This window comes from Lissotriton vulgaris, chromosome 8 (genome assembly GCF_964263255.1).
Source record: "Lissotriton vulgaris chromosome 8, aLisVul1.2, whole genome shotgun sequence".
Taxonomy (NCBI): Eukaryota; Metazoa; Chordata; class Amphibia; order Caudata; family Salamandridae; genus Lissotriton; species Lissotriton vulgaris.
In genome coordinates, this window is record NC_141696.1 from 166,909,188 (window position 1) to 166,934,028 (window position 24,841).

Sequence of the window (24,841 nt, forward strand, 5' to 3'; positions counted from 1 at the left end):
TCTTGTTCTAAAAATTGTTGCGACTACTGAAAACTTTGGAAGGTGTATTGTTTTGAAAGGTCAGCAAATGCATACAGCATTATTGACAAATCTGTGTTGCTATGGCATAAATGTTATGTTGATCATTAATATATGTAAGTGTAGAAATAGGCAGACAGTTCACATCTATTGACATGCATTGCAGGATCTGGAACGCACTCAGAGTCAGCGGGACATGGAAGAAGAAGACCTAGATACAGCCCTGCCAATGCCAGAAGAAGAAGAGGAAGACCTATCGGAGTACAAGTTTGCCAAGTTTGCAGCAACGTATTTCCAGGGCACGACCACACACACATACATCCGCCGGCCCCTGAAGCAGCCGCTTCTTTATCATGAGGATGAGGGAGACCAGCTGGTAAGTGAAGTCATCCAGTGGTGTAGTGAAGGTGCCATGGGCTTTAATGCAAGAAACGAAAATGAGTCTTCCCTGATTTAGTAGCAAGATATAGCTATATTTGGTGTCTAGTAGACCCTTCATTCATCAGGGCTCTGTGTCACTGCACCTGCTGCATTATTCACAGCTATTCCCTCTAGTATCTTTACCTGGATGAGATGGTAGCTTGTGCTCTAGTTATATAACAGAAGATGTGCATGCCAGTTTATCAGGTAAGAGGTACTTATTATGATAGCCTACTTGAAGATATAGCATTTAGTATGAACTTCTGCTGAGATTGCAGCATCATTCTCGAACATCTGCAGTTCAGTTATGATTTTAAAGCTGCACACAATGTGCCCTGTTATATTCAGCCTGTTCCTTTACTTTTTCTACCTGACAGACATGGCTTGGTGCAGTAATTGATTACTAAGATTTTAGATTGTTCAAGATTCAGTGGGCGGACTTCCACCATCGTCTTATTGCTACTGCCAAAAACCCATTGTTTATTCAAACATAAATGGACAGTTCAAGGGTTGCTGGTAAATGGGTATTCTGTTTAGTTCTGTGCAGGTTGATGCCCGCTATGCTGCCACTAGAATCTGGTTCTGTGTAACCACATGCTTTAAGGAGCTACAAAATCCACTTTGTCTTTTCTGTAGCACTATTTCAAGATAGAAGGCATCTAAACAGAATTCCCTACACGCAATAAAAAGGGGAAATGGCTTAATGTGGTCAATGAATCATACAACCATGCCATCTGAAATATTCAGTATTTACAATTACTCAGCACATGTCAATATAATTATTTATCTGTTACCTGAATGATTTTTAAAATCTGCCCCTTATTTGTACTTTCAGGCTGCTCTTGCTGTCTGGATTACCATTCTACGCTTCATGGGAGATTTGCCAGAACCAAAGTACCATACCGCAATGAGTGACGGAAGTGAGAAGATTCCAGTAATGACAAAGATCTATGAAACACTGGGGAAAAAAACTTACAAAAAAGAGCTGCAGGCTCTGCAAGGGGAAGGGGAGGTTAGTATCCAACCTTATATGTGTCACGGCCTAATTCAATCTCCTAGCGTGTCTGGCAGAGGATAAGCCCTTCCATTTCTTTCCTTTCAGAGTGCTCTTCTGGATGCAAACAAGAAGAACAGTGTGCGGCATAAACTGGTCTCTCTCACACTAAAAAAAAAGTCCAAACTGACAGAGGAGGTGAGTAAAACTATTTTTCAGACTTATGCCTGCTAATTTCATCAATCAGTTCATGGCTGATCATTCGGTGAATGAACAGAACCCATCTATCTCCTCGGTATCTCTCTAATGCAGCATCTTTATGTCTATTTGCCAAGAATAAATAAGCTAACATGAACAGGACAACAGATTTGTACCACTCTTGAGTGTATTCTCTTCATTAGTAATAACTCCTAGTAACCCCGCAGGGCAATGCCACAGAATGTTTGCTGTACATAAATATGATGAAGGCAAATCTCCAAGACCCAATGTTCAAAAAGTAACCACAATTCTTCAATGTGTGCATTTTAGAACATTTATGGATGTATGTTTTTTATACTTTATAGATTACCCTTAGTGAGATCTATCTTGAGCATGACTGATAAGTCTGTGATTTTTATGTCTGAAATGTACCAGAACTAAGAAGCACTTATATTTGGATTGAAATAATTCTACAACAAGAAAAGTACACCTAATCTAACCCAGTAGACATGGTTCACTACTGCCAAAGCAATCATATCTGCACTGCATCCTTAAAGAGCTATACACTGGAGACTCCTAGCTGTCCTAGAATTAAACACAAAACAACACATCTGGATCTTCAGGGGTACAATAGGGCAGGGTTTCTGGTATTAGAAAGGTAGGCAAATACATTTGAGGGGCAGGGAATGTTGTGAGTAAAATTATGGGGATATGACTCGCCAACATTTCTGACTTATGTAGGTCATAAAAATCAGCGTAATATTAGCAGGGATTGCCTGAAGTACAGTGTTTTAAGTTCTCTCTAGAATTTGAAAAGGAAGGTGTGAGACTAAATCATAGGACATTCCATAGTATGGGGTATAGCTTGAGAGTGCCTGCCGCTGCACTATTTCCTCATTGCAGCAGGTAAAAGGTTTAGAGTCATGCATGCATCTGTATCCTCTGCAATGGACTCTGCCTTTGATGGCAGGCTTTTTGGACAAGCCGAGTTGCTCTTTGGTTCTCAAGTACTTTTAAACTATACGGTATATTTGCACATTGTGCATCCTGTTACAGACCAATGCAACAGAGCACCATGGGGGAATCGGAGATGATCTACAAGATTGTGTACATAAAGTGGCGATTACACAAATACAATTCACACATTACATTTCAAATTTTTTGTTTTAGGCAGAGGTAGATTAAGGGATTTGCTCAGGATCGCACAATGTTGAGTCAAGTACTGAGGTTGGGATTCGAACCTGGGTCCCTAGGTGTTGGCAGCTCTATATGCTAGGTCAAATTTCCTTTGTTTATGGTCATAAATTAGCTTATATAACTCATTGAACTGGGCATTTGCAAGCATGCACCAGATGTAGAAGTTATGTGGGGGAGATGGATTTGATGGGGTTGATAAGAATGAGGCTGTTGGCATTGAAACCTCAAGAAGGTAATTTACACTATCGTCTGACCGTGTGCATAGTTGGAATGTAGTTGTACTGGGACTGTAAGCAGAAGTTGGCTATGCAGAGAATGGGCAGAGGTGAAGCTTAAGAGGAAGACTGCTGAATTTGAAGGCCAAAAGGCTACGGTTACAGATCAGTGGTGAAAACAGATATGTATCAACCGTGGAAATATGATTGCCATTAATTTAGAGTGGCAACAAGCAGTTGATCAGCAGGTGGTGCTGCAAGGCCACATCCACATTTGTAAAGCGCGAACAATCACCTGTAAGGGTCTCTAGGCGCTGGGGGCCACCTGGAAGATTAAGCGAGCTATTGCCCAGAGTCGCATGGTGCTGGGCTAACCTGCCGCCGGAGCCGGGGATCGAACCGTGATCCCCAGATTCCACATCAGTGAAAATTATATCAACTGAGGGCATTACTTCGGGTTTTGCAGGAGTGGGAGGAAAGTAATAAAATGGTGTCCCTCCTGGCTCACTAAACGTGTATTTTGCCCACTCTGACTAAAGCTATGGAAGCTGCTGAGTAGGGATGTATGACGTTACAACGCATACTTTTACAACGCCTACCTTTACAACACATTTTTTACACAGCAACATCCATTACAACGCATACCATTACAACGCATGCCATTGCAACGAATTCTTTGAAACTACCTTTACAACGCATTCCACTACAACACATACTACATTTACAACGCATACCATTACAACGCGAAACATTACATTGCATGTAAGGTAAGTATTGGATAGTGTAGGGGTAAAAATTACTATTCTAACTCCAGGGGGTGCAACAGTAGGGTAAGTGTTGGATAGTGTAGGGGTAAAAATTACTATTCTAACTCCAGGGGGTGCAACAGTAGGGTAAGTGTTGGATAGTGTAGGTGTTAAAATTACTATTCTAACTCCAGGGGGTGCAACAGTAGGGTAAGTGTTGGATAGTGTAGGTGTTAATATTACTATTCTAACTCCAGGGGGTGCAACAGTAGGGTAAGTATTGGATAGTGTAGGTGTTAAAATTACTATTCTAACTCCAGGGGGTGCAACAGTAGGGTAAGTGTTGGATAGTGTAGGTGTTAAAATTACTATTCTAACTCCAAGGGGTGCAACAGTAGGGTAAGTGTTGGATAGTGTAAGGATACTATGTGTTGTAATGCTATGCGTTGTAATGGTATGCGTTGTAATGACTGCGTTGTAATGGCATGCGTTGTAGTGGTGTGCGTTGTAGTGTCATGCGTTATAATGGTTGCGTTGTAAATGCATGCGTTGTAATGGATGTTGCGTTGTAAAAGTTTTGTTGTAATGGTAGTGCGTTGTAAAAGTTGCGTTGTAAAGGTTGTTTCCCGCTGAGTAGCCACTGGCGAAGTCTCCACTGACTCTACAGGCGGTAACCCTTGACCAGTGCTCCATCTGCCACAGGATTGCTGGCTCACCGTGACCGTCATTCCACCGTCTTAAGAGAGGGCGACCATCACTTATTTTCCCAGCCCACATGCAGAAAAAATCCTCCATATATGTTGGGGCCATTAGTGTTTTGTTTTCTAGAAACAAAAGCCTGCTTTGGGAGTTTGATTCTTGAAAACAAAGAAAGTTTGCAGAGTATACACTTTATACATAGCACCCACATAGTAAACCTTTCTGCTGTAAAAAGAATAGCTGTGGTGGAATCTCACTTTACAGCTGTTAGATACTTTTCAGGCAAGTGAGGATCTCGAAATATGATTGGTGGGCCGCCGGCCGGACTGGCCATACCAGGCATCAGGTGTTTCCCTGGCAGGCTGGAAGAAGGGTGGGGGCAGTTTTGCAGCATTAGGGGCAAGTTTGGTAGTGGGGACTAGCTTTGTAGCGGTGCTGCAATATCAGCTCCCAGTAAAAAAAGCAGCAAGCAAGCGTTTGCAGCCTCCCTGGCCAGGCCGTGCTTCCCCCAAGGGCTGGTCCCAGAAAATTTCCAGGCTGCTTTGGGTTCCCCGCCTGGCTCTGGTGGACCTCTGCCCACCTGAGAAAGAGCTAAATAAGGCCTTAGCCTTCACTTGTAAATGAGAGACAGCAGTGTGCTTTACAAACGAGAAATTGGTACCCAGGATTGAATGCAGACTGATTTAGTGCAAGGTTCCTGAGGAGCCAGTGAAAAATCAGCAATCAGTCAGCAATTGTGCTTAGTTGCGAGGGGGGATGCAAGGTAGCAGCAGCTGCTGCAAGCATTACCGGTGAGGTTTTGCTTGCTATAAACACTCGCCGAACACAAAGTGCAGGTCATCAGTCTCTAGAGCAAATGGAGCCGGAGGCGGAAGTGAAGTCAGAGGGAGGTAAATAGGAATATTTAACTAGCGGATGTAGATTCAGTAGATGATCTCCTGGAGAATGTTTCCTATTTGAAGCAGTGGTTAGCAGGGTATACAATAAGTCTAGAACGTAAACTGAAGATGGATTGGCGTCGATTTGCGGTTTAAGGGCCAAACCTGCCTGAGAAGAAGTCTGCTGTGTTCCATATTTTTTTTTTCTTAATTGGGAGATAACTGTTGGCAATGGCTTTAATTAAATAAAGCTGTGTTGTATGTATTAGCTGAGAGAGTTACAACAATGAAGAAGCGATTTGCTTGGTTTCCTTTGCTTATATGCCTACCTATCCACTTCCTATATCTAGTAAAGCAAATACGTTGGCTGTAGGTAGGGTGACCAGACCGACGTCCTGGATTTTCCCAGACAGTCCCACTTTTCCCAGGTCTTGTTCTGTTGTCCCAACACTCTATGGGAGGGCCATTTCAGCTTGCATGTTTGCATTGCCACTGGCCAGGGTCGGCTTTAGAGCTGGTGGCCCCCGGTGCAACAGTCAGTTTTGGTGCCCTCCCCATGGCCACCTCCTTATTATTGCCCTCTCAACCACCAGGCAAAAATGCTGCTCTCTCACATACATTTCATTTGTTTTAAAGCGCTGGCAAAGGCTGACTTTACTAATAAGAATGTATATCCACCCAAACAAACAAATTTCAGCAACATTAGGAATAGATAATGAAAAACGGGGGGAAAAACGGAATGTAAATGTAAATGTAAATGTATAGGCATTTATATAGCGCACTACTTACCCGGAGGGTCCCAAGGCGCTTCGACCGCTGCGAAACCCTTCCTGGCTTCCCTGAGAGATGGTCCCTTAATGGGTATCTCCAGGGTGAGACCAGGCATCCCCGGCAGTCTGGTGGGGCCGTTAGTGAAGATGAGGCAAGCTAATGCCCAGAGTTGCCGAGTGTGAACGCTGATCAGAGTGGGCACCGAGGCAAGAGAATTATCGAGTCCGCTGACCCTGGTCCAGAAACCTGCCACGCCGGGAATCGAACCCTGGTCCCGGGCCGTCCTCTGCTCTCGGGTCTGCCGCCTCTAACCAGTGAGCCACACTACTTCATGTCCAAAACTATTTTATGCAGATTGTATGCAGTTCCTCGATGACAGTCCTTAACAGTCACTGTTCTACATTAGGGTTGTATCTTTGAACTGCGGTGACAAAAGGATCTCTGTGACAAAAGCAGTAATCCAGTCAGCTATCCACATAAAATACAGATCCGTGATCTGCATGGTAGGTGCTCTTTGCAGCAGGCATATTAACCCGCTGCGCTACTTTATGGCGAGTCAAAACTGCCCTTAGACAAAACTCTGATCTCTCTCTCTCTAGCAGGAACATTATTCACTAGAGTTATTGTGACCCTTTAAATGTTGCCCGAAACTAAATCCACAAGGAACTCTGCTGAAGGTGTTTTTAAATCGTATTTTATTACTAAACACAGCATCCCGCTCCCTGAGATCAGCACCCTATTCTCAGGTCAGCGCACCCTCCCCAGGTCAACGCCCAGTGTATACACACCAGTTGTACTTCCCTAAAGCCGATCCTGCCGCCGGCTCTCTATCCTTTGTGTTATACTTTGGACAGAAGGATATTTTCTTACAAGACTCTCTTGCCGTGCTGCTTTGCCACTCTGGCAGTACAGTTGGTTGTATTGAGTGTTGACTCGTAGCCTGCAGTGCTTAATTTGTAAAAGAATATGCAGTTGTGTCATCCTTGCGCCATTCAGTGGGTCACAAGGGCGACGCAACTAGTAAGTAAGATTTATCTAGCCTCTTAAGGCCTCCTTGCCTTGCCCTGCGTGGCCTGATAAATCTAGAGTGCTGCAACGTAGCGTGAATCACTGTGTCGCGTTACTCTGCCCAGGGAGGCATTCCATGGGTGGAGCATGGGTGTTCCCACACACCCACCCATGGATTTTGTTGCATTCCCAGATTTATTAATACTGGTAGACCTGAACATGCATCAAAATGCTAAGCCTGTCCAGCTGAGGTGTAACAAGGAGAAATATCTGTAGTTCTCCTTGTTTTTCCCTCTTTCAACGTGTGTTGCATTCTGTAGCACACATAAAAAGAGGAAAATGACTCGGAGGAAGGGCCCCTTCCTGCACAAAAACAATCCTGCCTACAATGCACGCACCCTTGCACCATGACACAGGGTGCCTGCATTGGCACTAGGCAGCCAAAGGGTGCCAGCGCAAAGGAAGGACAGGAATATGCTGCATATTGTTAAATATGGTGCATTTCTGCCATTTCACGCAGTGTGGCTTACTGCGCTGCGTGAAAGTTTTATATAACCAATTAACCGCGGTGCGAATTCCGCCGTGGGGCCTCGTCGGCCAACGGACGTGCGCAGCACTATGGAGGTAGTAAGGGGATATATGCCCCTGACTGCCGGTTCCCAACGCTCTGCTTTGATGCCTGTGGCCAGTGCTAATGAAATGTTGATGCACCTAATGCATATCTTGATTTCACGTCATGCCTTTTTAATCCACTACCAGACACTCCCTGCCCCTTTATCTCACCATGCAGGTTTTTGCTTTCTCCCTTTGTGACGGTTCATCTGTCATTTTCTTCCTCCTTATTTCCCTTTGTGTGTGTTTTCCAATCATGCTCGCAATCAAAGTCTAATGAGGAATAACAGGTGCCGGTCCTCAACATTGAGTGGACCCCACCGGCAACCACTGGCTCCGTTTTGAAGCACTGGTAGCCTGAGGAAGCTTACTAGCCAATGTTCAGGCTCAGTCGTTGACTTCATAGCAATGGGAGGGGGTATAAAATGTTGTTTTTCAATGTTTTCTTCATGCAGCTTTTATCACACGTTTCGTTCTAACAACTATAGGAAGTCAGAGAAATGTGCACTAATACACTGTTTTTGGGGTTTTGTATGGACCCTGGGCTACTAAAAGCTTTTGAAAATGAAATAAATCACACAACCTGTGACTTATCTCCAGCCTCTCTCACATCTGTGTAGTGCATTCCTTCCTACATATTGGGTGCGGAAACCCAACGTATGTCCTGGAGAGCTAGATCCATGCCAGGTTTTCAGGGTATCCACATTAAAATAAGTTTACATTATTATTATTATTAGATAATTCTTGATAGAGCGCATGGCTGCCCCTAGGCATCCCAGCGCTAAGCGTGACTACAAGATAGTTCCAGTCTCACTGTAATTTCTGGAAGAGCCACGTTTTAGTTGCTTTCTGAATGTCAATGGTGGGTCATTGACCTGAGCTGGATTGGGAGTGTGTTCCATATGATGGCTGCATCGTATGCGGAAATCCGTCCTCCTGAACGAGTTCTAATGATTTTAGGGACCTTCACTTGGAAAAGATTGGCCGATATCAAGCTGCGAGATGACCAATGAAAGGCCATTAGCAAGTGGTTAGTTTTAGGACCTGTGCCCCAAAGTGTTTTGTTTGCGATGCAGAGTGCTTTGAACATTATGGGTTCTGTAATGGGTAGCCAGTGTAGTGCTTTCAGTGCTGGTTTGGCTGAGTGCTTTCTAGGGATGTTGTGTAGCACCCTGGCTGCGCAGTTCTGCACCACCTGATGTTTCCTTGTAGTGGTCTTCGGGGTGGCCAGATATAATGAATTACAGTATTCCAGCCTAGCCCGTATCAGTGCTTGGACCATTGTTCTGCCTGCTTTTTCTGGGGGCAGGGGTAGTATTTTCCTTAGTTGTCTTAATATTCCATAGCAGGTAGCTGCAACTTGGACCGCTTGGTGGTCTAATTTTAGTGAACTGTCTAGCTAGATTCCTAGGCTTTTGATCCTGTCTTTTGGGTTTGGGGGCTGGACCCAGGCAGTTCAGCCAATTCAGTTTTGGGGTGGCTTGTGTGACATTGCTAAGGATCATTAACTCCGTCTTCTCCCGTTAAATTTCAGAGATGATTGGTCCATCCAGGTGGCCACGTTTCCCAGACAAGGTTCAAGGTCAACTATACGCTTCTTTGGCTGGTTTAGGGCTACTACTAGCTGAGTGTCATCCGCGTAGGTCACTATCTGGACCCCATATGGAATTACTATCTCCGCCAGGGGTCTCAGGTACACGTTGAACAGGGTAGGGCTCAACGATGAGCCCTACCCCCGCAGGTTAGGGGGATTTTTCTTGAGGTATGGCCACCTTCGAATACCTGGAATGTTTTGTCTGTCAGGAATGATGCCAACCATGCTAGTGCTTTGCCTGTGACTCCCACCTCATTAGGTCTATCCAGATGAATACCATGGTTTAAAGTGTCAAACACTGCACTTAGATCAAGCAAGATGATTGCCGCAGTGCCTCCAAGGTCAAGCAATTTCCGTGATTCATCCATGACCGTGAGTAATGCCGTCTCTGTGCCATGGTTAGGTCGGAATCCTGTCTGAGAGATGTGTAAGATTATGTGGCACTCCAGAAAGTGGGTAAGGGTCTTGTTTACGTGTTTTTCTAGAATTTTGTTTGTTTGGGGGGGTAAGGGTCTTGTTTACGTGTTTTTCTAGAATTTTGTTTGTTTGGGGGAGTAGTGAAACTGGTCGATAGTTGTTCCATACTTCTGGGTTGAGATTCGTTTTTTTATAAGTGCTTGAACCATTGCATGTTTCCAGGTTGATGGTACTATCACGTTATTTATGGACTAGTTGATTACTTCCAGTAAAGCTGGTAGAATCACCTCTTTGACTTTGTGCAGCACATGTGCTGGTGCTGGGTCACAGGGTGATCCTGATTTTACTGACGTGAAAAGTTTGGAGAGGGTGTTCAAATCTAGGATTGGAAGTTCCATCAGGCCGACCTTACCCTCTTTGGTACTTCCTGGTTCTGTCCTAGGCTTATCTGGTTCTGTGGCTGGGAGAAGGCATTATATATGTTGAGAATTTTTTTTGTATTAAAGAATTCTGCCAATTCCGCACAGCTCTGTGGGGCTGATTCTACGGGCCTTTCAGGCTGTGGACATTGTGAAAGCTTTTTTACTATTCTTGCAATTTCCCTGGGGGCATTTGCTGCCATGTTGATCGTCTCTTCAAAGTATTGGGCCTGGGCTGTTTTAGTTTCTTTTTGATAGATCTTAATCGCCTCTCTGTATTTTTGTTTTTTCTCTGGTCAGTAATCCTTTCTCCACGCCCTCTAGTTTTTACATTTTTGTTTTACTTCCCGTATTCTGGGGGTAAACCATGGGGATCGTTTTTCTGTTGGACTCTTTTTTGAGTTCCATTTGTAAGGGATGATGGAATCAAGTGACCTTTCAATCCAGGCCAGTGGATTTGACCAGATTCCAGTGTCTAGCTTAGCCCATGATCAGTCCCATTTCTTTGTTGGCTGTTCATTGGACACAATTTTTTGGTGACTTCTAGCTCATTGGGACTATCAAGTGATCTGACCATGGGATTGGGTTTAGGGTTATCAGTAAGTATGGGTGGCAAATTCGTTCCGCTCGCGGAATTTGCAGATTTTTTGCAATTTCGCGATCCGCGGATTGTGCAAAATTGGGCAAAAGTCCGCAATTCGCGAGTTGGCAGATTTTTTTTCTTGTTTGTGCTTCAAAAATACAATCTCACGCGCGCTGCTTTGACTTACCATGATTCTGCTTTCGCTGATGAGCTGATGAGTTTTCCTCCCTGTTTGTGTGCGCTGCGAGATTTTGGTAGCTGGCCGAACGACGCCGCGATTGCGAACACTTCATTGCGACCCGAAACAGGAAATTGCAAACGCGAACACGTCATTGCGACCCGAAACAGGAAATTGGGAACTCGTACACGTCATTGCGACCCGAAACAGGAAAAAGGCATCGCGAGCAGGCTTGTTAAGTGGAAACAACATGTTTGCGACTGTTGCGACCGCATGCGCAAGTTCGCGTTCCAGAACTGGTCAAAAAATCTTGCAAACTCACAAAAAAAAAAATTGCAAGCTCTCGGAATTTGGCAGATTTTGCAAATCGCGATTATGAATTCACGGGAATTCACATATCGCGAATTCGCAAATTCCGACCATTCTTAGTTATCAGCGGGGAAATTCTCTTCGTTAGAAAATACTGGACCTAAAAGATGGCCTTTATCGTGTGTTGGGCCACTGACTTTCTGTGTGAGTTGTTGGTGCTGCAGGTTGTGTGTGAGGTTAAAAGCCTCACCTTTTCTGGGTTCCTCTAAGTGTAGATTCAGATCTCCTAAAATAATAAAGTTGGCTGTGGAATTTGCCCTTGATGCCACCATATCTGTCAGGGATTCGATAAGCGCCCCACACGGGTCCGGTGGTTGGTATATTAGCATTCCAAATAACGATCACGTAGGGGAGAGGGTGAGTATGAATCCCATACTCTCACAGTCCTGAATTACATCTGGTTCTTTGTGTCCTATTAAATGCTCTTTCATGATTATAGCAATCCACCCCCTTTACCGAATCCTCTGTCTTTCCTGAGTATATGATATCCTGAGGGTAATGCTTGACCACGTCTGGTTCTGCGTCTTTATGCAGCCATGTTTCGGTAAGAAACAGGACCTCCTGCTGTTGTTCGCAAAGTAAGATGTTAATTTCAGAGATGTGTTTTGAGAGGGACCTGCAGTTTAACAGGAGTAGTTGAAATTCGGTCCAGGTCTCTTTCCTGGTAGATTGTTGGGGTTTGCAGTTCAGTTTAAAAGGGCACTGTGGGCATTATCTGCTGCTGGCTACGATGTTAATACAGCCTTGGCATTTATTGTTGCCCATAGTTTGGAGTGTCAACAGCTGTTGCTCTGTGTATTTTATACATGTTGCGTTAGATCCAGTGTTCCTGGCCTTGGAAGGGTGCGGACGGGTGCAGACGTGCTTGCCTTAGGCGCGCCTTCCGCGCGCCTACTGCGCGCGTCCGCACTGCCCTGCGACTAAAATAGTCAGTGGCTCCGCCTCCTGACTTCTGCCTTGTGCCACGCCTCCTCACCACGTTTCCCTCCACAACAATCGGAAGCCTCCGTGGTGGACCGGGGAATTAGGCAATTTAGTAGGAGAGCGGGAGTGCGGTGAAATTGTGGCTTGGTGAATGTCTTTACTGTATTCTATGGCAATATTTAACAAGCATTTACAATGCAATAGATCTCGCAGTGACATTGTTTTGAGCTATTGACATTGTAAATGACATTGTTGTTTTTTTTTTGTAGAACATAAATAAAAGGCATTTGCTATTGACTATTGACATTGCACCACACAACAAAATACTCTGCCACAACTTAAGACACCCTATTACTAAGTGGCCGATTCTGATAAAAAGAAATAGTATTTCATTGTGTCGTGAATCTACAATGCAATGACAAACAGCAAAATGCCAGTCAGGCGTTCCACTGTGCTACGCATACATTTTTAGCTCATGGTAGTCACAGTCATTGTACAGAAGTCAGGTATGGATGTGTGTGTAAGTAGTTTGTAGGCGCAGTCAATGTACAGAAGTTAGCTATGGATCTATGCGTGTGTAAATTGTAGACACAGTCAATGTACAGAAGTCAGGTTTGGATGTGTGCGTAAGTAGTTTGTAGACACAGACAATGTACAGAAGTCAGGTATGGATGTGTGTGAAAGTAGTTTGTAGAAACAGTCAATGTACCGAAGTCAGGTATGGATGTGTGTAAGTAGTTTGTAGGCGCAGTTAATGTAAATGTACAGAAGTTAGCTATGGATCTATGCGTGTGTAAATTGTAGACACAGTCAATGTACAGAAGTCAGGTATGGATGTGTGTGTGTGTGTGTGTAGTTTGTATGCACAGTCAATTTACCGGAATCGCTGCATCGCGGGCTGCGGGGTACAGGGAATGCTATTTCTGCAATAGTCACATGCTGTGCCAAAATCCAATAATTCAATGAGTTTTTCCAGCTCCCATAGAATAATTCAGTGACGGCATGTTGTGATGGCTGCGGCCCCGGGTTCAGACCTGGGCAAGCACTGTGCTCAGGGCTCCATGAACACCTCGTGAGCTGGGGCACAGATGTGCAAGCTCCTGCTCGCACTTCCATTTGAGAAAAACGTAAAATAGAAGTGTTGGCAAAACATCTCCTTGTATGCAGCACCGCAGTCAGATAAGACTCTGCATGCTTTCTAACCTTTCTCCCATTAAACACATGTGGCATCAAATAACCTTCTGGGGTTGCTTCCTCTGTACACAGGGGTCATGTGCATGAAAGATCGATCAATCACCAGAAATAACAATGCAGCCACTCTAGCAGGCAATATTAACACATATTCAATATTGTGTGGAAATAAGTACAGTCTGTTCACATTATGTTCTTTCTTCTTCTTAGGAGCAATTGATATAACATGGACCGTTTTAGAGCTGTATATGTAGATGTTGAGTGACATGGAATAACTAGATCAGCAGACACTTGCAATGCTTTCATCCGAAAAGGCGGTGGTGTAGCTATCATCTTCAAAGACGAACTACAGCTCTCCCTTATCAATAACGCCGAATATACATCCTTTGAATACCTTGTAGCCAAACTCAAAATACAGGATTCCCCCCCCATCCGCCTTCACAATATATATAATCCGCCTGGAAATCACTACCCATTCATACACAAGCTATCTAACCTTCTTACGCAATCCTCAATTTCCAAATCTAAAAACATCTTCCTGGTAGACTTTAAACTCTATTGGAATGATACTAAAGATCCCTCAATCTCCCTCCTGTATGAGCTTCTCGAAATTAATAACCTCAAACAAATCTGTCAGTCACCAACCCATTCCAAAGGAGCCACCCTCGACGCTATCATTACCAGCAAAGATCTAGCCCTCCTATCTAACATCATTCCCATTGACTGGTCCGACCATCACCTTATCCTGTTCTCCATAAACAACTCTGCTTCCACCCCTCCGTCCAAAACTATTAAACCCATGAAACTGATCAGAAATCTTAGTCATATCCCTCCTGACTTACTTGAATCCAAACTTCAGGCCCAGCTTCTCGCTATCCCTCCTTCCCTCAACATGAATGAACTAACCGAACAATATAACAAAGCTGTCACTGCTACCCTTGACCTTCTAGCACCACTCAAACTCAAAAAACAAAGATATATCGCCTCCAAATCATGGTTTAACACAGACCTAAACATTGAAAGACGTAGACTCAGACTGACTGAAAGATTATGGAGACAGCACCCCTCTCCTTCTAACCTGGCCAGCCTCAGACTTGCTAGATCGTCCTACAAAAAACACATCTTTAGACAAAAAACTTCCTTCCTCAGATCACAACTAGATCGAGCTCAGAATAGGCCAAGAGAACTATTCAACATTGTGCGCAATCAAACTGCTTCCGCTCCCCCTGTCCCACTGACCTCGAAGACTAGATGTGAAGAAATAGCTCTCTTTTTTTCAGACAAACTTAAACTAATTGAGCAATCCTTCCTCTCCACTGCGATCCCTACTGCCAATCCGAACACCTCTCTTAATATCCCACCCTCCATCAGAACTCCCCCTACACTCTCTACGGCCCATCATAACTCTGATCTCCCTTACCCCTCCTTGCCCCCCAATTTGCTGCACTCCAATCATCCTAAGTCTCTTACTAAAAATAATGCCGCTTGGCTTAACTTCCAGCCAGTCACGGAAAGAGACGTCTTTAACATCATTTCCAAACTCAAGCCTTCCTCCCACACCAAAGACCCTCTTCCCTCCAAACTTGTCCAAAACCTCAAACATATCATCACCCCTACCTGGACCTCTATTATCAACAGCTCCCTTGCCACCGGTTGTGTCCCCAACTCATTGCAACTAGGCCAAATCACCCCATTATCAAAAATCCTTTGGCAGACCCAAACAACCTCAATAACCTTCGTCCCATCTCCAACCTTCCCCTTCTTTCTAAAGCCCTGGAAAAATGTGTTCTTCTCCAACTAGAGAGACACATTGAACACTTTAACTTACTAGACCCCTTCCAATCTGGCTTTAGGAAAGGATGCAGCACTGAAACCGACATGCTAAACATTGTTGATGACATCCACCAATCACTCGACAATGGTGAATCTAGCCTTCTGATCCTCCTTGATCTCTCTGCAGCGTTTGATACTGTTAACCACTCTACACTACTCAATGTTCTTAGAGATTGATTCGGCCTAAATGGTATGACACACAAATGGTTCGTCTCATACCTACAACACCGTTCTCAAGAAATCAAAATCCAAAATTGCCTATCTAACCCTACCTCCATCTCCTTAGGAGTTCCGCAAGGATCCATCCTCTCTCCCGCTCTCTTTAACCTTTTCATGGAACCCCTCACACTCATTCCTAAACAAGCCGGGATCAACTACCATCTCTATGCCGATGACACCCAACTCTATTATAAGATTAAAACCCATGCTGACATCCTTCACCTCAACAACACCCTCATCAAGATTCAAGCCTGGTTCCACACTAACCACCTCAAACTCAACCCTAAAAAAACTGAAATAATTATTTTTTCCCCTAAAAACAACCAGCTCCCTATTCAGAATTGGATCTCTGACCTTAATGCCCTCAACTGCTCCTTATCTTTATCCTCCTCAGTCAAATCACTAGGTATCTCACTTGACGACCTCCTAACCCTCAAGACACACATCAATAATTCTGCCAAAGGAGCCCTCTTCACTCTCCGCCACCTTAAGAAGATCAAGCCCTTCATCCTGATCGATGATTTCAAACTAGCAGTCCAATCCCTTGTTCTTTCTCGCATCGACTATGGCAATGCCATTCTCACCGGAATTCCCAAGATCCACCTCGCACCGCTTCAATCTGTGCTGTACCTTGCAGCTAGGCTTACCTCAGACTGCAAGCGATTCGACCACATCTCCCCTACCCTTAAAATCCTTAAATGGCTCCCCATTGAAGGTAGATCCACGTACAAAACAGCCTGCATTACACACAAAATTCTCCATCAGAATACACCGACCTACCTCGCTAACAAACTCACAAAAGCCGGTTGCTCCCATTCCGTGAGAAGCACAAACACCTTCCTTCTTATCCCCCCCCTTCAAAAAAAGAAAACCACACAGTCTCGGTCCTTTTCCGGCAACGCTCCATGCATTTGGAATGCCCTTCCAACTGACCTTCGTTGCAACCCTTCCTACCCTTGCTTCAAAAAAGAACTCAAACTACATCTCCTCAATAAATATTGGGGACCATAATCCATATCTGCTATCTTCCACTGGCCACATCTGTCCGACCTCAGATACATCCGCCCTCCCTTCTTTTCAGCCTTACTTCGCCCTTCCTCCTCGTCACTTCCACCTCCCTGTTTACCACCTTCACTCCTCCCTGCACCCCCCCCCTCCCATGTCCTCCGTCTGCCCTCATTCCTGCCCCTCCTCCTCTCGTCCTTACAAACCCAATCTGACCACCAACCTCCCTATCCTCCTCTGCAATTTTCCGGCTCTTTTTTCAATGTATGCCTGGTTACTTTTGATTATCACATCTCCCACTTTTCGGTGTTCTTATTTATCATATTTATCATTTTGAAATATGTCTGGCGGAGACTTATATGTTGTTTATACTCATTTATGCTATGTATGACCCATGTCTTACTGACCTTCTTGTCTCAAAGATGTAAAGCCCTCTGATACCCCTGGGTCCAGCCAGCGCTATATAAAACCTCTTAATAAATAAATAAACTAAATCACCCATGCAACATACACAGGCGCCCCTATCACTGTGTATGTTCTCATAAATGGCTCATCTATTAGCCCCTTGCAGACGCGACTCTGGACTATCTGGCGAAGCGCGCATCTCAGCGCTGCCATTACCGCCAACCTACTAATATGGACAGAATAATGCACTCCAGTGGGCGCAGAAAAATGCACATTTTGTTGGAGCAACCATGCAACTGGTGTTTATGTAAACCGCTCTAATTCCTTCAGGTCAAGTTTGTGACACATAAAACTGCAAAAAAATAAGCAGGGTAACAAACAGATACTCCTTATCTTTATAGGGCTCTCTCCTTCCTGGAGCAACCATGAAACTGCCTCCAAGTGGTGTAATCAGTTTGCAAGAAACAGTACTTGAAAGAAACAGAAGACTGGCTTTCATGGAGCAATGAAATGCACGCATGCGGCTACAACCCATTGTGTTATTTGTATTTTGTAAAGGGTGGTGTTTAATGTAGGAAAATGTGTGCCTATTAAACACGCCTTTTGCACTGGAGGCAGAGAAGTACCGTACCTTAAATCAATTTAACTGTAACAGGAGTTGCAAATAATATTATTTAAAAGCACCACCCAAATTCACGTTTTTTTAAGCACTAGTTCTTAGGCATGTGCTTTAAAGTAGGCGGTAGATGAGGAGACGTGCGGTCAGTCTCACTAACCTTAAAATTTATTGCAATTGGATGCAAAGTACGAACTCGCAGGAACCTAACTTGGCCGTAGAGGACCACAACAAATGTAATAACAAGTACTGACAAAGCTAAAATGATGGCAACCAACGCCCGACCGGTTCACTTTGCCAATGTTTGTTTACAGTTGTTTACAGTTTGCAATTTAATGTAAGTGTAATAATACCTTATGGACCGCAGTGATATATAACTGTTACATAAACGCTGAGACCGAAACAGCGCTGCACATCTGAACATAACATCATGAGAGCATCAGGAATGGATTATCACCACGGATTTTGGCGCCATACTCTGAAATAAATGAGTTATGTGGTAAATATGGCACGGTTGCCACATAACTGTCCTTAGTTCTGAGCCCTGCTGGAGTCAATTCAACATTCCGTTGTTTGGAACACATTGGCACACAGATACTACTACACACAAAACAAGACGTGAGCGTGCACTGCCGAAACCGAAACCTGTCGTGGGGCGGGACTTCCTTCTTCTGAAGCCCGCGCCCACGGAGAGGCTGCCCAGAGGAGCAGTGGTGAGGCTGCAGAAGGGGGGGGGGGGTGTCTCTGTATGTGTGCGCTCATGTGTGTGTGTGTGCGTGCGTGTATGTACGCTCGTGTGTGTGCGTGCGTGTGTCTCTGTGTGTGCGCTCGTGTCTGTGCTTGCGTATGTCTCGCTGTGTGTGTGCATGCATGTGTCTCTGTGTGTGCGCTCGTGTGTGTGTGTGTGCGTGTGCGAAACGAAAGCAGGGAAGGGGTGTGGCTGTGTGTGTATGCGAGAAGTGCATGGGGCTTTCAAGGGAGACAGGAGATGGTGAACGCGCGCGCGACCTGATCCGATTCCGGCACGCTGCGCGTGCCCATCTCCTGTCTTTTCGAAAGCAGACTCACCGACTATAGGTCTCGCTGCGACATCGCTTTGCGATACGTCGCAGGTGCGAGACCAAAAAATGAACACCCCTCCATCCAAGTAAATGCAATTCAGTAGAGGAATACAATTAAAACAGCAACTCAATAATAACATCAATTCAAATGGAACTTATTCACTTAGCCAGTGGGTAGCATGAAAATATGGAATCCATGTTATGTGGCATTATTTAGTCCTATTTCCATGTCCACATCATATCACATTTTATTTGTTATGAATATTTTGTCACCCTAATTGTAGGTCAGTTACGTGCTGTGCATGTGATGTTCATCCAGGGGACAGCTATTTAGTACAGTTGCTTCTGAGCTGCCTTTTATATGGATGTTAAAACAGCTTATTGGATCAACAGGTATCTTCCAGCACCAGCAAAATGTGATTAATTAAAATAAACAACCAGAGCCATATGTTTGTGTGTTCTCACACTCTTAATGCCAGATAATGGTGGTTATAAGCCTGTACATGGAGATCTTTACAGAGTACCTTTGAATGCACATATTACTTACCGATTGCATTAAATAATAAATACACAAACATTAAGTGCAGACAATTTTGCAGTGTTAGTCAAATCCAGATAATCTTAGTTGTGCTACATTTTATTGAACTAGCTCAGAATAATATACATGAATAAACTTTGAAAGTCTCACTAATGACACAGCCACTGTGGAGTAAGTAGCAGCCTTTGTGAAGGAAAGTGCCCCTTTTGTCATGGTCACCTACACTTTTTGCTACTGGTACTGATGTTTTTCGGCTGATGCACACCTGGGTACCTGCTAACCAGGCCCCAGTGCCAGTGCTCTTTCCCTAAAACAAGGTAAAATGGTTTAATTGTAACACAGTTGGCACACACTTTTGCTCACCTGTAAGTCCCTAGTATGTGCCATGCCAGAGTCACTGCATATACTATATGTAGGTCACCCCTAAGCAGGCCTTGTTGCCCTTGGGCAGGGTGCATTATATTACTTGTGAGAGAATATATGCATGAGCAGCTTTGCCCCTGTGCTGTCTAGCTCAATTGCTAGATGGTGTAAGTAACCAGGGAAACTATCTTATGTATATGTACTAGGCACTGGTCATTACTCAGCCACGTGATGGCTTTACTGAAACTTATGGCGTTTGGTATCAAACACCTTGTCTCTACTGTTTCCAGTATTGGATTTTTTATGACATGCACTGAGAGGGCACCTTAGAGGTGTTCCCTCAGGAATCTACCACTGTCTAGTGTGCTGGCTGACTGGTATCAACTAGCCTGCCACCACTGACGAGTTTCTGCCCCCTGCAGGTAAAAGCCCACGTTCTTTGAGGCCAGACACAATACCTGCTCCAGAGGAAGGCGTTCACACCTCCTCCAGCAGGATGGCTAGTGATTTAACATATCAAGGCCAGGGGCTTCAAAGCCCCCGCCACAGACCTGGGAGATGCCACCCCCTGCCCTGAGGCCCATTTGGAACCAGCTAGGTGGGAAATTAGCTATGCAAGTAGGCATGTTGCACCAGCAGGTTAGTCACACCATTAAAGTGGGCTGCTTGACGTGCTCCTTGAAAGAAGGGTCCCACCATCTTATTTTATAGTGCATTAGGAACTCTGGGACAGGGTTTTGCCCACTTCTCACAGGAAGTCGCATTAGGGGGAGTACTGATCCCAGGGGTAAGTAGCCCATTGTCTACTACCCTTCACTCCCCCTTAACATCCCTAAATTGAGTATTTAAGTGGCCCCCTTACACCAGGAACTCAGATTTGACTGTCAGAAAGAAGAAGGACAAGAAGAGCAGAGGCACGAGGACTGTGGACTAGCTGTGGACTTGGCACCAAACCCTTCCTGCCTGCTCCTGTCACAACAATTGCAAAGACCTGACTTGCCCTGCAGCTGTGCATTCTCCCAAATGACTCAGAGGGCTGCATTCACTCCATCAACCAACCAGCATGTCCCTTGAAGTGGAGCCACTTGCCTGCAGGCACCAATCTCATCAACCTGGTACACCATTCTACTGTCCCCAGGGTCAACTGAGGAAGTAGCATCCTAGGAGGTGGTCTCTGTCCTCCAGGAGGTCATATCCTTCTCCCTATCAAGTTTGGAGATGCCAGGACCCCCAGGAGCTGACCTGAATCAGGGGTACTGCAGCCTATGTAGCAGCGAAGGCTTGTTCAGTGTCCAGCCTGGACACCAACACTGCCAAGACAGACCTACCATCGTGAGACATCAACATCAGAGAGGCCATCTTCAAGAGTGGCCCTGTTGTCCTGTTTTATCCCCATCTCCAGGTCGACCTTAGGTATACGCCTCCAACGCAAGTGACCCAACGGACAAAAGACCTGCGCACCCGAGCCCCAGAGAGTGCACCCTTGCTCCAGAGACCCTCAAGAGCTGAGCCCCCTTTTTGTTCTGCCGAACTTGTCCCCAGTCCTCACTTCCAGTTTTTCTTGTTACAGTTTCCCTATAGAAATCAGCGGTAGCGTTCGAGGCTACCCTTTCAACCAGCACACTGCACCAGGACAGGTAAACCGAAACTGCTGGTGGTTCTGAGGATCTAGGCCTCTGCTTATCTTAAGGTATAAGAACATCCCTGTAACTTAATTGCAAGTACCCCGATGCAGTGTATGTTTTTCCCATAGGATAACATTACCGCGTTCGAGGCTCATGCCCCAAATCTGACAGCTGTATTTTCTTTGTTTCTGAAAATCGCTAACTCAAAAAGTACTTACCTAATCTCAAAGATTTTTGTGTCTAAATTAATATAAAAATATATGATAGTTTTCTAAATTGGTGTTGAATTTCCTTATTGAGTGTGTGTCTCATTTATTGACTCTGTGTGTGCAACAATGTTTTAACACTCCCCTCTGATAAGCCTAAAGCTACTCGACCACACTACCACAAATAGAGCACCTTGGGATTGTTAAAGTAAGCCCATGTACACTAATAAGAGATACCTGGATCTCTACACAATGCACCTCATGTTGGTACACTATGTAGAGAGCCCGCTTCTTACACTTTGGTGCAACTTTTTTCAAACCTAGGAAAATCTATATTTTACTTTGTTGTACAGAAAAAGAGAGGAGAAAAGAAGTCAGGCCTGTGCCAGGCATGTAGGCATAAGAGGCACAACCCAGTTTCATAAATCACAGTTGAAGAGAAAAAGCATTTTTCGAAGGAATTAATTTTAAAATTGCATCAACTTTTAAAAACACACACAGTTGCGCCTTCTCTAAAGGAATTGGAATGCTGGATGTTTGTGCCCTATTGAGATTCCGCGTTTTATGGTAATGTTTACTGCTTGTGGTATGACCACAGGAAATAGAGCAGTTGTAACAAGGTCTTTACTAATTTACCCTACTAGCACTAGGACATCGCTTTTAGGAGTAGTCATGCTCTTTATAAATCTCATTACAACTTCTAGAAATTGATGTTTTATCTAGTACACTCTATGGTTAAATTCCTGCCTTTACTCTCTCCATTTCTGTATCCTCCCTTGTTCATATCCACAATACAAACTGTTCTCTTCTTTACAGAGAAAACATCTGAATGCTGAGTTTATCTTAGAATTCTCTTTTTATGCTTCTCTTTCATGTAGTCTTGTTTCCCTTCTCTTCTCGCCTCTTGGGGCCAGGTAACAAAGCGACTTCATGACGGTGAGTCCACCCTGCAGGGAAACAGCATGCTGGAAGACCGTCCAACCTCAAACCTGGAGAAGCTGCATTTCATTATTGGTAATGGCATCCTCAGGCCGGCACTCAGGTTAGAAATTATACTGAATGCAAACTTTGAATGCATTCTGATTTGAATTCTTCTGTTCCGAAGACTTCATCTTCACACTGGCTTCGTGGGGAGTAGAACACAGTGCCTTATTTTAAGGTGTAGAGCTAAAGTGTTTGTCGTCTCTGTAGTGTGACCAAAAAGTGCCTGATTGGCATTGGATATTGCTTTGTGGGGTTAAATAGTAGTATGTTGTCATGCTTCAAACAAGGGAGGAAAGAATCACAGCAAAAATGTAAAGATTACAATGAGCTTGGCTAATCCCTACTAGGACAAGCATTGGCAAAGCCTATAATCTGCAGCTCTAAAAGGCTGAGCTATTGGCTTGGCCAGTGCTCTTTGCTATTAGCATTCAAATGCATGTGTCAAGATGCATGCACACGCATAGCTGGCAACCCTGCAATGGATGTTCTATTAGAGAAACCCATTCCAAAATGGCCGCTGATGCGCACAGATGCATCACGACTCATAGAAATAGATGATTGGTTGACCAATTCCTTTTTTAATAGATTGCTTGAGTTATAGATTAAACTGTACTTTTTCTTGCAGGGATGAAATCTACTGCCAAATTTCCAAACAGCTTACTCAGAATCCATCGAAGAGCAGCCATGCACGAGGCTGGATCCTCATGTCTCTCTGTGTGGGTTGCTTTGCTCCCTCGGAAAAGTTTGTAAAGGTAAAGAGTGAGGGGTAGGGGTTGCATAATGAAATATATTTTCAGGTTTGTATAAATACATATAACGTATGTATCTGGGAATAATATTGTTGATTATGTTAGCCACTTCATGATTACGTCCTTTTTAATGAAAACATTTCTAGTTGGTGAAATATTTTTCTGTGACAATACTTAAAACATGTGAATATGAAAATGAAGGGCATCCGTTTCTGTGATAATGCATTTGGCTGTAGAGAAGTGTATGTTATTAACATTGTGCAGCCAACAAATGTGCTGTATAAGGGATATAGCAACATTATTTCACTGTGTTTTTAAACAGATCACATTTTGTGATTTATCACACACATTACTAGAACAGTGCACTTTTGTTTGAAGAACCTCAGACTGGTATCTGTGACAGAAGCGGTCAAAAATCCCAAAGTGTTGATTTGTTATGTTTGGGTTTAAAGGTTGGTCTCTTGATAGCAGGCATTTAATGTGTGAGGCTACCCAAACTCGCCCCCTGGTGTGTATTAATGCTGTTCATAAAGCATCAGAAACAGTGATAGAGTATGCTATGTCACAGATGGTGTAAAAGGCGTATAACTGTACTTGCTAACAAAAACAAGAGTTGCAGGCAGGTACATGGAAGTTCACAGGGTAGTCATGTTTTAATTGGGTGGGTGGGATCATCAGGGTATATATGGATGCATATGACACATGGAGGTTGTTTATGAACAGTCTGTTGAATGTACTAAATTAGATAGTAGGGTCTACACCAAATGTAAGAATGTTCATGGGACGGGTCCTACTAAGGGAACATTTTCACAATTGGGTTCAGGGAGATTAGGCAGTGCTGAGTTGGCACCCAGAAGACATCAGCATGTTGTGAGAGAGATACAATGGCTTCAGGTGGTGAGGATATGCATGGAGTTATATGCTAAACTCTAAAAGGGGATCAGTGAGAATTAAGGGAGAGCACAGATTGAAAAATGGAAAACATTTTCCGGTCATTATAAGGAGTAAAGAGAGCCCTAAGATACGGTTGTTTTGGTACCCCAGTTTTTTAAGGGCTGGCCATTAACCAGGATTGTCACCAATTGGAATGAGAGGTGAGGAGCACCTTGCTAATGTTCTGGGCGGAGGAGGGGGCGGGGTAGTGGGCAGACGTAGTGGACAATAGAAGGAGGATGAAAAGTCATGTTTTATTGTAAACCCTTAAAGAGAGGCTGCACCCAGTGATGTACTCCCTGAACAGTGTAAAATGTAATTTTTTCACTGTGGATTTATAGCAAATGTATTTTTGGGCTTGTTGGTCTGTTCAAATTTCAGTACAAAATTGCACTACACTGGTGAAATGTGTTTAATCCAGCCCACAGTGCCAGACAAAAAATTTCCAGCAATTTAAATAAATGTTGGGAAAGCAATTGTCTGACTTTTTGTTCTGGTCAGTATTTTGTAATTGTTGGGTTGACTCTGTGCACTTATCTCTGAGCTCTGTTAGTATGAAAATCCCATACTGCAGTAATATCTGTGGATAAAACAATATTGAATCTGTAAGTAGGGTCTCTTTCCAAATAGACTTCAATCTGTCCCTTAAAAAAAAGTGTGGTATGAAAAAGAGTCAGAAGATGTCATTCGGAGTGGTGACCTTAAACGCCATACACTGCGAACGGTTTTACAGAATACATTTTTGACAAAGAGCCATTATTTGTGTTACGAAATTAAGTTACGTAATTCTCTCTGTAGTGCTCATTGTACTTTTGTGAAGAATTGATGACGTGGTCTTTGTTAACTAGAGATACCTATAGCTTGAAACAAAAA

At 44.1% G+C, this 24,841-nt stretch overlaps 1 protein-coding gene across 1 annotated transcript in view; it reads left to right on the forward strand.

Moving 5' to 3' along the window:
* The window catches only part of MYO7A (myosin VIIA), a 778,803-nt gene that overhangs the window by 548,037 nt on the left and 205,925 nt on the right, over positions 1-24,841 (forward strand). Inside the window, exons 25-29 of the mRNA XM_086933887.1 lie at positions 185-394; positions 1,274-1,450; positions 1,541-1,630; positions 22,217-22,344; positions 22,912-23,038. Coding sequence (XP_086790013.1) covers positions 185-394; positions 1,274-1,450; positions 1,541-1,630; positions 22,217-22,344; positions 22,912-23,038 — 732 coding nt within the window. The remainder of the gene's footprint in view (positions 1-184; positions 395-1,273; positions 1,451-1,540; positions 1,631-22,216; positions 22,345-22,911; positions 23,039-24,841) is intronic.